Raw genomic sequence first — 16,936 nt, forward strand, 5'->3', positions numbered from 1 at the left:
TACCTTAGGAAGTCGCGCCGTCGTGCTTGGACGCTGGGACGCGCTGGGACGATGCGTCGTCTGGCCGCCGCGTCTGGTCGCCGCGCTTGGGACGCGCTGGGACAATGCGGGCGTTGCCGGCCGCCGCGCTTGGGACGCGCTGGGGCGATGTGGGCGTTGTCCGGCCGCCGCGCTTGGACGCTGCCGTCGCCGCCGCGCTGGGAATCAACTGGGGAAGAGGGGAATCGACACCGTTCGCGCAGTGGGGAAGACCAGAAGAGGCAGAGGAATCGCTCAGTGGGTAGAAGAGGAGTTGGATCTGAAATGTGACACCGCGTGGTGGGGAAGAGGAATCGCGCAGTGGGGAAGAGGAAGAGCGCAGTGGGGAAGAGGAATCGCGCAGTGGAGGAGGTCGCACCGTAGTGGAGGAGTCGCGACGTCGCGCAGTGGAGGAGTCGCGTAGTGGAGCCGTGGAGGTGTCTGGTGTCGCGCAGTGGAGGAGTCGCGCTCGCAGTGGAGGAGGTCTGTCCGAGGTCGCAGGAAGCTGAGGGGTTAGGCATGGAGCGCGTAAGAAGAGGAAGGGATTATCCATGTCTGGAGCGCGTTAAGTGATTAGGCAGGGAGCCGCATACTGCCTGCTATTTAAATAGAACTCCATCCACCGATGCACAACAGTACAGCACCACAACCCAACTCAAACCTCAACGTAGACATGGTTTTCGGTTCTTCAAGCAAAAGAAAGCGTGCGGATGAAAAAGAAGATGATGATGTGCAAGTCGTCCATGAGGTGCCTGTAGATATCCAAGATGGTGGTGCAGACGCAGACAGTGGTGACGAAGATGGAGCTGCGGCTACTGGTACGAAACATCCACTTCTAGATGAAATTAATATTATTGGTGTTCCGAGTGGAAAAAATGTTGGTGGAACAAAGGAGTGGCAGTGTAAACATTGCAAGAAATCGTACAAAGGAAGTTTAACTAGAGTTCATGTTCATTTGCTTGGTCCATTACCTGGTAAAAAAGCACAAATTGCACGTTGTATGTCATTGCAAAACGATCCCAACAAGAGCAAAGCTTTGCGGGAAAAGGTGAAAGAAGCTGATAGTAAAGGATTTCATATGAGATCAACATCAGGGACGACCACTCCGAATCCGTTGACAAAATCGTTTGGAGTAGCCCAAAGGGAGTCTGTCGATATGGAAATTACCAAATTTTTATGTGCCAACGGTATTCCATTCAATGTGTTGAGGAGCCCTCAATTTTCACAAATGATAATGGCAATAAAAAATGGTCCAAAAGATTATAAAGGTCCGTCGAGTGAAAAGGCAAGGACAACTCTCCTAGATGCATGCAAGAGAAGTGTGGAGACCGACTTAGCACCACTTAAAAGTACATGGTAAGTTCTTAATTTTATTGCCTTTTCATTGTATGATTTTTTCTCCAAAAACTCACTTTTAATCATGCATTAGGTTGACACAAGGTGTTTCGGTTGTGTCCGATGGATGGACGGATATAAAAAACAAGCCCCTAATCAATGTGATTGCGTCGAACAGTCGAGGTTCATGTTTCTTATATGCAGAAGATTTCCCTGGAGTTGAAAAAACCGGTGAAGCTATTGCACAATATCTCTTGAAGGCTATTGATGAAATTGGACCAGGAAATGTCCTTCAAGTGGTAACGGACAATGCTGCTAATTGCAAAGCAGCTGGAAAGGAAATTGAAAAAGTAAGTCACATATTTTGTCCTTCAAGTGTTTTTTATCTTGGATTTTCCCTAATCATATTTTGTTTGATTACAGGTGCATAAGCACATTTTTTGGGCCCCATGCGTTGTTCACACGCTAAACCTTATATTTAAGGATTTTGCTGTGAAATTTCCATGGATGCTTGACACATATAAGACTGGAAAAGCATGTAACGCCCCGAATTTTGCAGTCGAATTTTTTCTTTTCTTTACTCGCCAAAATTCGGGCGTTACCTTTTCTTTTTCTTTTTCCCTTCGCTAAACCTTGGCCTTTTCCAAAGTTCTAGCGGGATTCGGTTTGGATTTCCCGTGTAAGAAAAACCCTAAATACTTTATGTTGTTTGATGCACCATGCCGAACCTTGCATTTCTTTTGATTGCTTTGAAAGTGCAAATGCATTCATGTAGGAAGATCGGATTTCGAAAATAAGGAGAAGATCTTTTCTTTCTTTTTCTCTCTCTTTCTCTCTCCTCTTTTTCTCTCTCTCTCCCGCGCCGTGGGCCGACCCCGGCCGGCCCAGCCGCCCCTGGCGCCCCCCCCCTTGGGCCCAATTGGCCCATGCCGCCCCCCCACCTCCCCTTTTTCCCCAAACCCTCTCCCTCTCCCTCTCATTTTCTCTCATTCTCTCCCTAGCGCCGCCCCTACCCCTGCCCTAAGCCGCCGCCGCCCCCTGCCCCGTCGCCGATCGGCCGCCCCGCTCGGCCGCCCCGTCCCCGTCCCCGTCGCCGGTGAGGCCCCCTCCCCCTCTCCTCCCTCCCCCCATCCCCCCTCCCCTTTCCCCTCGCCGCTCGGCGCCATGGCCGCCGCCATGGCCGGCTCGCCCTGGCCGCCCGCCCGGCCGCGCCCTGGCGCGCCCGCCTGGCCCCTGGCCCCCGGCCGGCCTTGGCCGCGCCCCCGGCCACCCCAACCCCCCCGCTGGCCGCCCTCGGCCGCCCGCCTGGCCGCCCTGGTCGCGCGCTCGCCTGGCCGCTTGGCCGGCTCGGCCGCCTGGCCAGCCCGACCCCCCCCGCGCGCTCGCCTGGCCGCCGGTTCAACCGGGCCGGCTCAGCCGCCCCGGCCGCCCAGCTCGGCCGCCCTGCCTAGGGCCGGTTCAACCGCCCCTAGGGCCGGTTCAACCGCCCCCCTCTGTTTTTTTATTATTATTATTTTATTATTTTATTTTATTTACTTTCTGTGATCATAGCTATTTTATTTTAGGTAGGCTAATCATTGTTAATGTTATTGAAATATGAAGCTTAATTTAAAATTCCGTTATGCTAATTGATTTATGTAGTTAATTGTTTATCTCGTGCGCTGTTGAACAACTTAAAATGATTAGGTTCCCACTAGTGCATATAACGGAATTCTTTTGTTAAGAACCAATTGTAATTGATCGTTAGTGCATAAGATTTAACCCCCTGCGAGACCCTTTCCCGTTTCTTTCTAACCATAACAAATGCGATATGGAATGTCATACTTGATGCATACTCACTTTATTTGTTCCCTTGTATGGTGTACTGTTCTTTTGTATTAAATGTGGATGGATGTATGTATGTTTGCAATCGCATAGAGAACGATCCGGTCGAAGAGCCCGAGGAATTCGCAGGAGAAGCCCCTGAGCAGCAGTCGGTTGGTGGAGGCAAGTGTCCTTTGACCTATCTCTGTCCTATTCATTATTTAATTCACCTCCCGCATTACACCTTTATACCTAAGGATTGACTAGCTTTTGTTATCCATGTCCTTGTTTACCTATTTGGGTTGGATTATTATTGTTTAGCTTTATGCTATTGCTCAACTCTAATCAATGAACATGATGAGATTATCTATGATACGCTGTTTTCCCTTCTCTTATTATGATGTTGTACTTGTGGTATTCAAGGGGGCTCGAGCGGTTTCTCGAGTGCCTCTCCGTAAGGACCTGTTCTATGGATGACCGCCCGGGAAAACAGTGCAACCATGAGGGTGGAATGGGGTGCCCTTAGCTGAATAATTAGAGGATCCGGGGTGTAGTTCACTTAGCCGTCGTGCCGTCAATGGGGCTCGGTGTATGCGGCTCGCTCTGCCAAGTTTGGGTTCGCCCCTTGGGGAGGAGCGCGGTGCATTTAGGAAACCTAACGGGTGGCTACAGCCCCGGGGAATCTTTGTAAAGGCTACGTAGTGAAACCCTGCCTATTCACCTTGGTAGTGTTTAAGGGTTTGATCGGCCCGAGGCAAGAGGGAATCACGGCTTGTGGGTAAAGTGCACAACCTCTGCAGAGTGTTATGAAAACTGATATATCAGCCGTGCTCGCGGTTATGAGCGGCCAAGGGAGCTCCAGTGATTAGTGGTACTTGATCAGAGACATTGTGGTACAGGTGGTTATGAGATTGATGGTTTTGGTTATGACTATGGTGCTGGTAAGTGGTATTCTTTCCGTTTGGAAAGGGTACATCGGGTTAATAACTTGGGTTAATGCTAAAACTTGGCTTTCTACTAGTAAATAATAATCTGACCAACTAAAAGCAACTGCTTGACTTATCCCCACATAAAGCTAGTCCACTACAGCCAAACAGGATACTTGCTGAGTATGTTGATGTGTACTCACCCTTGCTCTACACACCAAACCCCCCCCAGGTTGTCAGCATTGCAACCACTGCTCGGGCGAAGATGAAGCTGTGGAAGGAGACTTCCAGGAGTTCCAAGATTACGACGAGTTCTAGGTGTGGGTTAGCGGCAACCCCCAGTCGGCTGCCTGTGAAGGCCGCGTTATCTACGTTTCTTTTCCGCACTTTGATTTATTGTAAGAACTATATGGACGTCTCAGACGTATGATGTAATCGACTATTTCCCTTATTAATACTATTTTGAGCACTGTGTGATGATGTCCATATTATGTAACTGCTGTGTACGTGAATAACTGATCCTGGCACGTACATGGTTCGCATTCGGTTTGCCTTCTAAAACCGGGTGTGACATAAGTGGTATCAAAGCCGTGCTGACTGTAGGACCGCTAACCTAGAGTAGAATGGTCGTTCTAAGGACTATAGACCTCTGTCTCTGCCTTGACTTTGATATCCCTTCAAAAGTTGGTCATACCGACCAAACCTATGTTCTACTATATATTATACCTTGCTAAAAAAATTGTGTTTCATTCTGATCCTTCATTTACTTATTACTTGCTGGTCATATTAATTCTGTTCTCACCCTTTTGCTTGCGATGTCTTTTGTAGATGGCTCGACTTAGACACACTGCACGAAAGTCAGTCATCCCCTTCTTACCCTCCTGCCTTGCTGAGCGTCCGCTTCGCCGTCCCGTGGCCGGACAGTCCAGCCACTTGGAGAGACTACACCACCGCCTGCGTGAGGAGCAGGAACGTCGACGACAGGAGCAGCAGAGCTCTTCCTTCTCGCTCCACCAGGAGATAGAGTCCGTGAGGAGCTGCTCCCCTGTGCTTCCTCTGGAGCCGCCCCCTGCACCACCACTGGGCGCCCCAGCTTCTGGAGCAGCTGCTGGAGGAGACCCAGACGACGGAGATGGCGACGACAGCTCGAGCCACGACACCGACTTCTCTGCTAACCCTGAGCCGGAAGGATGGGTTGCTCGACCCATCACTCGCGACGCTGCTCGCGGGTGTCACTTCCACGATGCGCTCGACACCCTGCTACGTCGGGCATTTGACCGGCATACTTGGTTCGTCGAGTATCGCTGTGTGGTCTACCAGCATAGTCGCGGGGTCTACCCGGACCGCTGGGAGGCAACTTGCTTGGTGCGCTGCCCGGAGAACAGTCTCCAGGGTGCGGAGGCCTGTTCAGAGCACTATTCTATCTCTGAGCGGGACTCAGCTGAGGCAGCCATGCAAGACGCTGCACGGCGTGCGCTTTCGCACTACTGCTCGGTTTTCGGTGGGGCAGCTGACGGTCTTGACCTGAAGTATTACCCCCGCCGTCCATCTGGCAGCACAGGAGGCGTGATTGTTTCACCTGTCGGTGAGGGCAATCCTAGGTTGAGCAGCACAGTCAACCTAGCCGCCGTGCTAAACACGGAGCTGGACCATGCATTAGACGAGCTGAGTAGGGCTCGTGCTGAGATCGCCCAGTTGCGGGCTGAGCGCGCGGAACGTCGTCACTTGGATGGTGGTTCCCCCGCTCCCGTTGGGATTCAGCACCCGTACCGCTCACCTCAGCGTGGACACCAGTCTTATGGCAATCCCGACTGCAAGACCAAGATAACTCTAGAACCATAGATCGTTAGAGTTGGATCTTGTAATTAATACGAAATATATATACATAGAAGCTTCAGTCTTAGCGTTAGTCTCAGTCTTAGTTAGTCTTAGTTAGACAGGGTAGTTTGCTATATCCTGTGCATTTATGTTTGTCATGATGAACTATGATTGGTTTGGATCTTTGTAATGATTGTCACCAGAGTGTGGGTATCCCCTGCATTTTGGTTTACCTATTATGTTAATAAAGTTAGTTATATAGTTGGGAAACCCATTATTCTCCTTTCCTCTTTATCTGAGAAGCTGTGTGGTCTGTGTTGGAGATCAGTGAAGATGCTCATCTGTTCAGTGCTGTTGAAGAATTCTATACTCTTTTCTTATGCTGCAAGACTTGCCAGATCAGTTCTGATGTGTGGTTGCATTCTGCAGATGTCAGAGAACAGGCGCAGAGGAGGAAGGCGTGCTCAGCAGGAGCGAGCCGCTCAACAGGAGGAGGCGCCCCAGCAGCAGCAGCTGCCACCCCCGCCCCCGATGTCCATCGAGCAGATGTTTCTGATGCAGACTCAGGCAGTTCAAGCCATCGGTCAGACTTTGGCCACCATTCAGCAGCAGCAGCAGCAACAGCAGCAGGCCCCACCTCAGCCTCAGATGCCTCAGATGCCCAGAGACAAGCGTGCTGAATTCATGAGAGGTCATCCACCAACGTTCGCTCATTCTTCTGACCCCATGGATGCTGAAGATTGGCTGCGCACTGTGGAGCGGGAGTTGCATACCGCTCAGTGCGATGACAGGGAGAAAGTTCTGTATGGTCCCCGTCTGTTGAGAGGAGCAGCCCAATCATGGTGGGAGTCTTACCTCGCCACCCATGCCAACCCCGACACCATCACCTGGGAAGAATTCAGGGGTAGCTTTCGTCAGTACCATGTTCCTGCAGGTCTGATGACAGTGAAGAAGGAGGAGTTCCTGGCCCTCAAGCAAGGGCCATTGTCTGTCAGTGAGTACCGGGACAGGTTTCTGCAATTGTCTCGCTATGCTCCTGAAGATGTCAACACTGACGCCAAGCGACAATACCGTTTCCTGAGAGGCTTGGTTGACCCTCTGCAGTATCAGCTGATGAACCACACCTTCCCGACATTCCAGCATCTGATTGATAGAGCGATCATGACGGAGAGAAAGCGCAAGGAGATGGAAGATCGTAAGCGCAAGATCAGTGGACCGCAGTCTGGAAGCAGCAGTCGTCCTCGTTTCTCAGGCAATCAACCCCAGCAGTTCAGGCAGAACCAGCGTCCACCTCAGCAGCATCAGCAGTTTCAAAGGCAGTACCCTCAGAATCAGTACCAGAACCGTCAGAGCAATCAGTCAGGAGGTCAGTTTCAGAAGCAGAATCAGCAAGCACCTCGTCTTCCTGCCCCAGCAAATCAGCAGAACAGTCAGGCAGCACCAGCTCAGGTTGGCAACAGGGCGTGTTTCCACTGTGGAGAGCAAGGCCACTGGGTGATGCAATGTCCGAAGAAGGCAGCCCAGCAGTAGTCAGGCCCCAATGCCCCAGCAAAGCAGAATGTGCCTCAGCCTGGAGCAGGCAATCGCCCTCAACAGCGCTATAATCATGGAAGATTGAATCACTTGGAGGCTGAAGCAGTTCAGGAGACCCCCGGCATGATAGTAGGTATGTTCCCAGTCGACTCCCATATTGCAGAAGTGTTATTTGATACTGGAGCAACGCATTCTTTCATTACTGCATCATGGGTAGAAGCACATAATCTTCCAATTACTACCATGTCAACCCCCATTCAAATTGACTCAGCCGGTGGTAGAATTCGAGCCGATAGCATTTGTTTGAATATAAGTGTGAAAATAAGGGGGATAGCGTTTCCCGCCAACCTTATAGTAATGGGTACTCAGGGAATAGATGTCATCCTAGGGATGAATTGGCTAGATAAGTATCAGGCAGCTATCAGTTGTGATAAAAGGACAATCAAGTTGGTGTCCCCACTAGGAGAGGAAGTGGTGACCGAGTTAGTCCCGCCTGAGCCAAAGAAAGGAAGTTGTTATCAGATGGTTGTTGATAGCAGTGAAGCAGACCCGATCGAGAGTATCAAGGTTGTTTCCGAATTCCGAGATGTGTTTCCAAAGGATTTACCAGGTATGCCACCAGAGCGGAAAGTTGAGTTTGCTATAGAGCTTCTTCCTGGAACCGCCCCTATCTTTAAGAGAGCTTACAGAATATCTGGACCAGAATTGGTTGAGCTTAAGAAGCAAATTGATGAGCTGTCAGAGAAAGGTTACATTCGGCCAAGCACCTCGCCTTGGGCCGCTCCTGTCTTGTTCGTAGAAAAGAAAGATGGCACCAAAAGGATGTGTATCGATTACCGAGCTTTGAATGAGGTCACGATCAAGAACAAGTATCCCTTGCCCAGAATAGAAGATCTGTTCGACCAGTTGAGAGGAGCCAGTGTGTTCTCTAAGATTGATCTGAGGTCAGGTTATCATCAGCTCAGGATCCGACCTTCGGACATTCCGAAGACGGCATTCATTTCCAAGTATGGGTTGTATGAGTTCACAGTGATGTCTTTTGGTTTGACCAATGCGCCAGCATTCTTCATGAACTTGATGAATAGTGTATTCATGGATTACCTTGATAAGTTTGTGGTGGTATTCATTGATGATATTCTAGTTTACTCTCATAGCGAAGAAGAGCATGCAGATCATTTGAGGATGGTGTTGCAGAGATTGCGAGAGCACCAGTTGTATGCAAAGTTGAGCAAGTGTGAGTTCTGGATCAGTGAAGTCCTGTTCTTGGGTCACATAATCAACAAGGAAGGATTGGCTGTGGATCCGAAGAAAGTGGCAGACATTCTGAACTGGAAAGCGCCAACAGATGCTAGAGGAATCAAGAGTTTCATTGGAATGGCTGGATATTATCGGCGATTCATTGAAGGGTTTTCGAAGATTGCGAAACCAATGACAGCGTTGCTAGGCAACAAGGTTGAGTTCAAGTGGACCCAGAAATGCCAAGAGGCCTTTGAAGCGCTGAAAGAGAAGTTGACTACAGCGCCTGTCCTAGTCTTGCCTGATGTGCACAAGCCCTTTTCGGTGTATTGCGATGCTTGCTACACAGGTTTGGGATGTGTGTTGATGCAAGAGGGAAGAGTTGTGGCTTACTCGTCCCGACAGCTGAAGGTTCATGAGAAGAATTACCCAATCCATGATCTAGAGTTGGCAGCAGTGGTTCACGCACTGAAGTCATGGAGGCACTATCTGTATGGACAGAAATGTGATGTTTACACAGATCACAAGAGTCTGAAGTACATATTCACTCAGTCAGAGTTGAACATGAGGCAGCGAAGATGGTTAGAGTTGATCAAAGACTATGAGTTGGAGATTCATTACCATCCAGGCAAAGCAAACATAGTGGCAGATGCTTTGAGCAGAAAGAGTCAAGTCAATCTGATGGTCGCTCGTCCGATGCCTTATGAGTTGGCCAAGGAGTTTGACAGGTTGAGTCTCGGATTTCTGAACAATTCGCGAGGAGTCACAGTCGAGTTGGAACCTACCTTGGAGCGCGAGATCAAAGAAGCGCAGAAGAATGATGAGAAAATCAGTGAGATCCGGCGACTGATTCTAGAAGGCAAAAGCAAAGATTTTCGAGAGGATGCAGAAGGCGTGATATGGTTCAAAGACCGCTTGTGTGTTCCCAATGTCCAGTCTATTCGGGAGTTGATTCTTAAGGAAGCTCATGAGACAGCTTATTCGATTCACCCTGGTAGTGAGAAGATGTATCAGGATCTGAAGAAGAAATTCTGGTGGTACAGAATGAAGAGGGAAATCGCAGAGCATGTGGCTAAGTGCGTGTTGGGGGCCTTCGTCCTCCGAAGGTCCTCAAAAACATAATTTGACAATGTTTTCCGAGTGGATTATGTGAACAGGTATTTTCGGATCCAGAATTATGAATATGGAGCACAGCCAGGACGAAGCCTGAACCAGACGAAGGTCGAGTGTAGCCGAAGCTGTGCGCAGGAAAGCTTCGGCGCGATGGCAGAAGGGGGAACCGACTTAAAGATGAAAAGACTTCGGGGTCCTCAATAGATTTCCATAAACCGTTAACAAATGTAATGGGCATGGATGTAATTTTACGTGGGCTGCGTCCCGCGTCTATAAATAGATGAACAGTACTCCCGTACTGTTCACGCTGACTTGGCATTTGTTTTTGGCGTCACGCTTGTATTCACTACCTTCTCTCAGGACCGAAGGTACATTTGTAATTTAAAATCATTTCTATTTTTCCATGTTAATAAAATAGAAATGATTCTGCGATAATACTCATATTATATTTCATGTTTTATATAAAGTCCTTCGTCATTATCTGTTATGTTTGCGAAGGTATTTCTCTAAAGACCTTCGTCCCAGACTCATTATTTCCCGAAGGGGACATAATGCTTCGAAGGACGAAGGACTTTAACTCTTAACACTTTTTATGTTGCCTTGTTCTTAACTCTTAGCACTTGAGAACAAGTCACCAACATTGGCGCCCACCTCCGGTGAACTCACTTCCACTTCGAGTCTTCGTGAACACCTTCGGAAGCTATAGACCTTCGCTATGGCGCCGAAGAAAGCTTCAGCGGCTGGGGCTGCAGCACTACAACCGCTGGACCACAACCAGGAGACCGTCTCTCTTCGGGAGGCCAGAAGCCAGAAGAGAAAAGCTGTTAGCCCGACGCTTGAGGAAGAAGAGCTAGACCAAGAAATCAGAGAGATGGAGATGCTTCATCAACAAGTGCAGAGGAAGAAGGAGAAGGTGGCCCGCCTAGCTGAGTTGCAAAGGCAAATTGACGAAGCTTCTGAGGAAGTTCGCCATCTCACTCACGATGAGCAGAACAGAAGGCCTCATCAGAAAGACCACCATCAGGAGGGCTTCGTCAACGAAGACGACTGGTATGATAATTTCCATCAGGGAAATTTTGTTTTTGATGATGCTTCTCCTCTGTCTGCTGAGCTGCAGGCTACTCCTTGGCCTCCATCCTATAAGCCACCCCAGCTCCCCATGTTTGACGGCCACTCCGACCCGAAGCAATTCTTGATGAGCTACGAAGCAACAGTGTCTTCGTACGGGGGCAACGCTGCAACCATGGCGAAGTCTTTCGTCATGGCCGTCAGGAATGTTGCTCAGACCTGGTATTCCTCTCTTCGGCCAGGAACAATCACTTCATGGCAGAAGCTGAAGGATATGTTACTGACCAACTTTCAAGGATTTCAAACGAAGCCAGTTACAGCTCAAGCCCTCTTCCAGTGTATTCAGGATCACGAAGAATACCTTCAGGCGTATGTCCGAAGGTTCTTACGATTGAGGGCGCAGGCACCAACGGTGCCCAATGAAATCGTTATCGAAGCCATGATCAAGGGGCTCCGTCCTGGACCTGCAGCTCAATACTTTGCTCGGAAGCCTCCTCAGACCTTGGAGAAATTGCTCCAAAAGATGGATGAGTACGTTCGTGCTGACAATGACTTTCGCCAAAGAAGGGAGGAGGCCTTCAGGTTTTCTGAGATGACCAGGGGCTTCGGAGGAAGATACTACCCGAGGCATGTCCGTTCCATTCACAACACTCAGAATGATGATAAGGGGAGTCAGCAAAACAGGCCGCAGTGCTCCTCACAGGCTTCGGGGCAACAACAAACTTTCTTTCGGCCATCAGCTCCAAGAGGCAGAGGCGCCAGGGGCTTCGGCGGAAGATTCGGAGATCAGCCAAGGAGACTGTTTTGCCTATTCTGTGGAGAGGGCAAGGGCCACACCACTAGGACGTGCCATGTTACAATCCAGAAGCAAAAGGAACTAGCCGAAGCTGCATCCAGAGACCAGCTAGATTGTTGCAACCGTTGCAGATCCCTCAGTGGAAATGGGATGAAATTGGTATGGATTTCATAGTCGGATTGCCTCGCACTCGAGCCGGCTACGATTCTATTTGGGTAGTGGTGGACCGTTTGACCAAGTCAGCCCACTTCATACCTGTCAAGACCAACTACAACAGTGCAGTATTGGCAGAATTGTATATGTCTCGGATCGTTTGTCTTCATGGTGTGCCAAAGAAGATAGTGTCAGATAGAGGAACGCAGTTCACCTCTCATTTCTGGCAGCAGTTGCATGAAGCCTTGGGCACGCATCTGAATTTCAGTTCAGCTTATCATCCGCAGACGGATGGCCAGACCGAAAGGACTAATCAAATTCTCGAAGACATGTTGAGAGCCTGTGCGTTGCAAGATCAGTCCGGATGGGATAAGCGATTGCCTTATGCAGAGTTTTCCTATAACAACAGTTATCAGGCCAGTTTGAAGATGTCACCGTTTCAAGCGCTTTATGGAAGGAGTTGTAGAACTCCGTTGCAATGGGACCAGCCTGGAGAAAAGCAAGTGTTTGGGCCAGACATTTTGCTTGAAGCCGAAGAGAACATCAAGATGGTCCGAGAGAATCTGAAGATAGCGCAATCGAGGCAGCGAAGCTATGCAGACACAAGAAGAAGAGAGCTGAGTTTTGAAGTCGGAGACTTTGTCTATCTGAAAGTGTCACCGATCAGAGGAGTCAGAAGATTCGGAGTGAAAGGCAAGCTAGCACCCCGCTACATTGGTCCGTATCAGATTCTTGCAAGACGAGGAGAAGTGGCCTATCAGCTCAGTTTGCCAGAGAGTTTGTCTGCTGTGCATAATGTCTTTCATGTGTCTCAGTTGAAGAAGTGCTTGCGTGTGCCAGAAGAGCAGTTGCCAGTGGAAGGTCTTGAGGTCCAGGAGGACTTGACCTACGTTGAGAAGCCAGTGCAAATCCTTGAGGTTGCAGACCGAGTCACCCGAAGGAAGACCATCAGAATGTGCAAAGTCAGATGGAATCACCACTCTGAGGAAGAAGCAACCTGGGAGCGTGAAGATGATCTAGTGGCCAAGTACCCAGAGCTCTTTGCTAGCCAGCCCTGAATCTCGAGGGCGAGATTCTTTTAAGGGGGATAGGTTTGTAACGCCCCGAATTTTGCAGTCGAATTTTTTCTTTTCTTTACTCGCCAAAATTCGGGCGTTACCTTTTCTTTTTCTTTTTCCCTTCGCTAAACCTTGGCCTTTTCCAAAGTTCTAGCGGGATTCGGTTTGGATTTCCCGTGTAAGAAAAACCCTAAATACTTTATGTTGTTTGATGCACCATGCCGAACCTTGCATTTCTTTTGATTGCTTTGAAAGTGCAAATGCATTCATGTAGGAAGATCGGATTTCGAAAATAAGGAGAAGATCTTTTCTTTCTTTTTCTCTCTCTTTCTCTCTCCTCTTTTTCTCTCTCTCCCGCGCCGTGGGCCGACCCCGGCCGGCCCAGCCGCCCCTGGCGCCCCCCCCCCTTGGGCCCAATTGGCCCATGCCGCCCCCCCACCTCCCCTTTTTCCCCAAACCCTCTCCCTCTCCCTCTCATTTTCTCTCATTCTCTCCCTAGCGCCGCCCCTACCCCTGCCCTAAGCCACCGCCGCCCCCTGCCCCGTCGCCGATCGGCCGCCCCGCTCGGCCGCCCCGCCCCGTCCCCGTCCCCGTCGCCGGTGAGGCCCCCTCCCCCTCTCCTCCCTCCCCCCATCCCCCCTCCCCTTTCCCCTCGCCGCTCGGCGCCATGGCCGCCGCCATGGCCGGCTCGCCCTGGCCGCCCGCCCGGCCGCGCCCTGGCGCGCCCGCCTGGCCCCTGGCCCCCGGCCGGCCTTGGCCGCGCCCCCGGCCACCCCAACCCCCCCGCTGGCCGCCCTCGGCCGCCCGCCTGGCCGCCCTGGTCGCGCGCTCGCCTGGCCGCTTGGCCGGCTCGGCCGCCTGGCCAGCCCGACCCCCCCCCCCCCCCGCGCGCTCGCCTGGCCGCCGGTTCAACCGGGCCGGCTCAGCCGCCCCGGCCGCCCAGCTCGGCCGCCCTGCCTAGGGCCGGTTCAACCGCCCCTAGGGCCGGTTCAACCGCCCCCCCCTCTGTTTTTTTATTTTTTTTTTATTTTATTATTTTATTTTATTTACTTTCTGTGATCATAGCTATTTTATTTTAGGTAGGCTAATCATTGTTAATGTTATTGAAATATGAAGCTTAATTTAAAATTCCGTTATGCTAATTGATTTATGTAGTTAATTGTTTATCTCGTGCACTGTTGAACAACTTAAAATGATTAGGTTCCCACTAGTGCATATAACGGAATTCTTTTGTTAAGAACCAATTGTAATTGATCGTTAGTGCATAAGATTTAACCCCCTGCGAGACCCTTTCCCGTTTCTTTCTAACCATAACAAATGCGATATGGAATGTCATACTTGATGCATACTCACTTTATTTGTTCCCTTGTATGGTGTACTGTTTTTTTGTATTAAATGTGGATGGATGTATGTATGTTTGCAATCGCATAGAGAACGATCCGGTCGAAGAGCCCGAGGAATTCGCAGGAGAAGCCCCTGAGCAGCAGTCGGTTGGTGGAGGCAAGTGTCCTTTGACCTATCTCTGTCCTATTCATTATTTAATTCACCTCCCGCATTACACCTTTATACCTAAGGATTGACTAGCTTTTGTTATCCATGTCCTTGTTTACCTATTTGGGTTGGATTATTATTGTTTAGCTTTATGCTATTGCTCAACTCTAATCAATGAACATGATGAGATTATCTATGATACGCTGTTTTCCCTTCTCTTATTATGATGTTGTACTTGTGGTATTCAAGGGGGCTCGAGCGGTTTCTCGAGTGCCTCTCCGTAAGGACCTGTTCTATGGATGACCGCCCGGGAAAACAGTGCAACCATGAGGGTGGAATGGGGTGCCCTTAGCTGAATAATTAGAGGATCCGGGGTGTAGTTCACTTAGCCGTCGTGCCGTCAATGGGGCTCGGTGTATGCGGCTCGCTCTGCCAAGTTTGGGTTCGCCCCTTGGGGAGGAGTGCGGTGCATTTAGGAAACCTAACGGGTGGCTACAGCCCCGGGGAATCTTTGTAAAGGCTACGTAGTGAAACCCTGCCTATTCACCTTGGTAGTGTTTAAGGGTTTGATCGGCCCGAGGCAAGAGGGAATCACGGCTTGTGGGTAAAGTGCACAACCTCTGCAGAGTGTTATGAAAACTGATATATCAGCCGTGCTCGCGGTTATGAGCGGCCAAGGGAGCTCCAGTGATTAGTGGTACTTGATCAGAGACATTGTGGTACAGGTGGTTATGAGATTGATGGTTTTGGTTATGACTATGGTGCTGGTAAGTGGTATTCTTTCCGTTTGGAAAGGGTACATCGGGTTAATAACTTGGGTTAATGCTAAAACTTGGCTTTCTACTAGTAAATAATAATCTGACCAACTAAAAGCAACTGCTTGACTTATCCCCACATAAAGCTAGTCCACTACAGCCAAACAGGATACTTGCTGAGTATGTTGATGTGTACTCACCCTTGCTCTACACACCAAACCCCCCCCAGGTTGTCAGCATTGCAACCACTGCTCGGGCGAAGATGAAGCTGTGGAAGGAGACTTCCAGGAGTTCCAAGATTACGACGAGTTCTAGGTGTGGGTTAGCGGCAACCCCCAGTCGGCTGCCTGTGAAGGCCGCGTTATCTACGTTTCTTTTCCGCACTTTGATTTATTGTAAGAACTATATGGACGTCTCAGACGTATGATGTAATCGACTATTTCCCTTATTAATACTATTTTGAGCACTGTGTGATGATGTCCATATTATGTAACTGCTGTGTACGTGAATAACTGATCCTGGCACGTACATGGTTCGCATTCGGTTTGCCTTCTAAAACCGGGTGTGACAAAGCAATTGTCAAGTTTTTTCAGAATCATTGCCATTGTTTGGCAATGTTTAGAACCAACTCTCGCAACATCTGGCGCCCACCGTTCGTGCTACGAGAAAACCACCCGCGATGGCACCGAAGAGAGCTAACCCGAAGGCTGACGAGGCTGCGAAGGCAGCACTGCTCGCCGCAAGAAAGGGCAAGGCCCTCGCCCTCACCCAATCCACCCACCCAGAGGCCACTGAAGACAATGTTCCCCGCACCTGCGAAGACGACACTTTCCGCACCTGCGGCCCTGAAGGACAATCGCAGCCACCCCCAGGCTTCGCCCCACTGGAAGGCGCGGACCTTACCGAGGATGGTGAAGTCCTCGGCGTATGCTTATCAGCGGAAGAACAGCTACAGCTGCGCGCCCTGCGCCTCAAGAACCGCAATCTCCAGAGGCAGAAAGAGATATTGGAGGCCAAGCGCCAGCGTGTGTCCGCACTAGCCAAAGTGCGGCAAATGATACGCGACGAAGAGCAGAAGGCCCAAGACCTCGAGCGGGAGATCGCGCTGATGCAGCGCGAAGGCCACCTTGGCCTGCAGCAAGGGCCACCCCTCCAGCAACGCGCACAACTAGAAGACACGCGCGAAGGCCACCTCGGCCTGCAGCATGGGCCACCCCTGCAACACCGAGCACAACCGGAAGACCCGCGTTTCCCCCAGCGCGACCACACCTTCCAGCACGCCGCGCCATTCCAAGGGGTCAACTATCTCGACGAGCGAAGTCCCCTGGCGCCACACCTGCAAGTGACGCCTTGGCCAGCTAACTTCCGAGCAGGGACCTATCCCAAGTACAACGGCAGCACCGACCCGGCGCAATACATAATGAGTTATCAGGTCACCGTTGCTTCCGCCGGGGGGGGGGGGGGGGACGACGCCACAATGGCGAAGTCTTTCATCATCGCCCTAGAGGGCCCAGCTCTCACCTGGTTCACCAGATTGCCTCCGTTGTCCATTGATTCCTGGAGAAGTCTTAGGGACAAGTTCCTGCTCAACTTCCAAGGGTACCGCCCAGACACCGACGCCTTGGCCGAGCTCTCGCTTTGCAATCAGCTGGAAAAGGAGACTCTGCGGGAGTATTACCGCAAATTTTTAACACTCAAGTCACAGCTGCCCTCCGTTGATGATCAGATCGCTATCCACTACGCCATCAGTGGCCTTCGTGCCGACGTCCTCTACAGCCACTGTATCAGAGATCCGCCCAAGAACCTCCAGGAGCTATATCAGCTCTTTGAAAC

General features: G+C 50.5%; 1 protein-coding gene across 1 annotated transcript in view; it reads left to right on the forward strand.

Annotated features, from left to right (window-relative positions):
- The first annotated feature begins 643 nt into the window (after positions 1-643).
- The window catches only part of LOC103628837 (uncharacterized), an 84,506-nt gene continuing 68,213 nt past the window's right edge, over positions 644-16,936 (forward strand). Inside the window, exons 1-3 of the mRNA XM_020538252.1 lie at positions 644-1,374; positions 1,448-1,703; positions 1,777-1,891. Coding sequence (XP_020393841.1) covers positions 644-1,374; positions 1,448-1,703; positions 1,777-1,891 — 1,102 coding nt within the window. The remainder of the gene's footprint in view (positions 1,375-1,447; positions 1,704-1,776; positions 1,892-16,936) is intronic.

The sequence above is a fragment of the Zea mays genome, chromosome 5, assembly GCF_902167145.1.
Source record: "Zea mays cultivar B73 chromosome 5, Zm-B73-REFERENCE-NAM-5.0, whole genome shotgun sequence".
NCBI lineage: Eukaryota > Viridiplantae > Streptophyta > Magnoliopsida > Poales > Poaceae > Zea > Zea mays.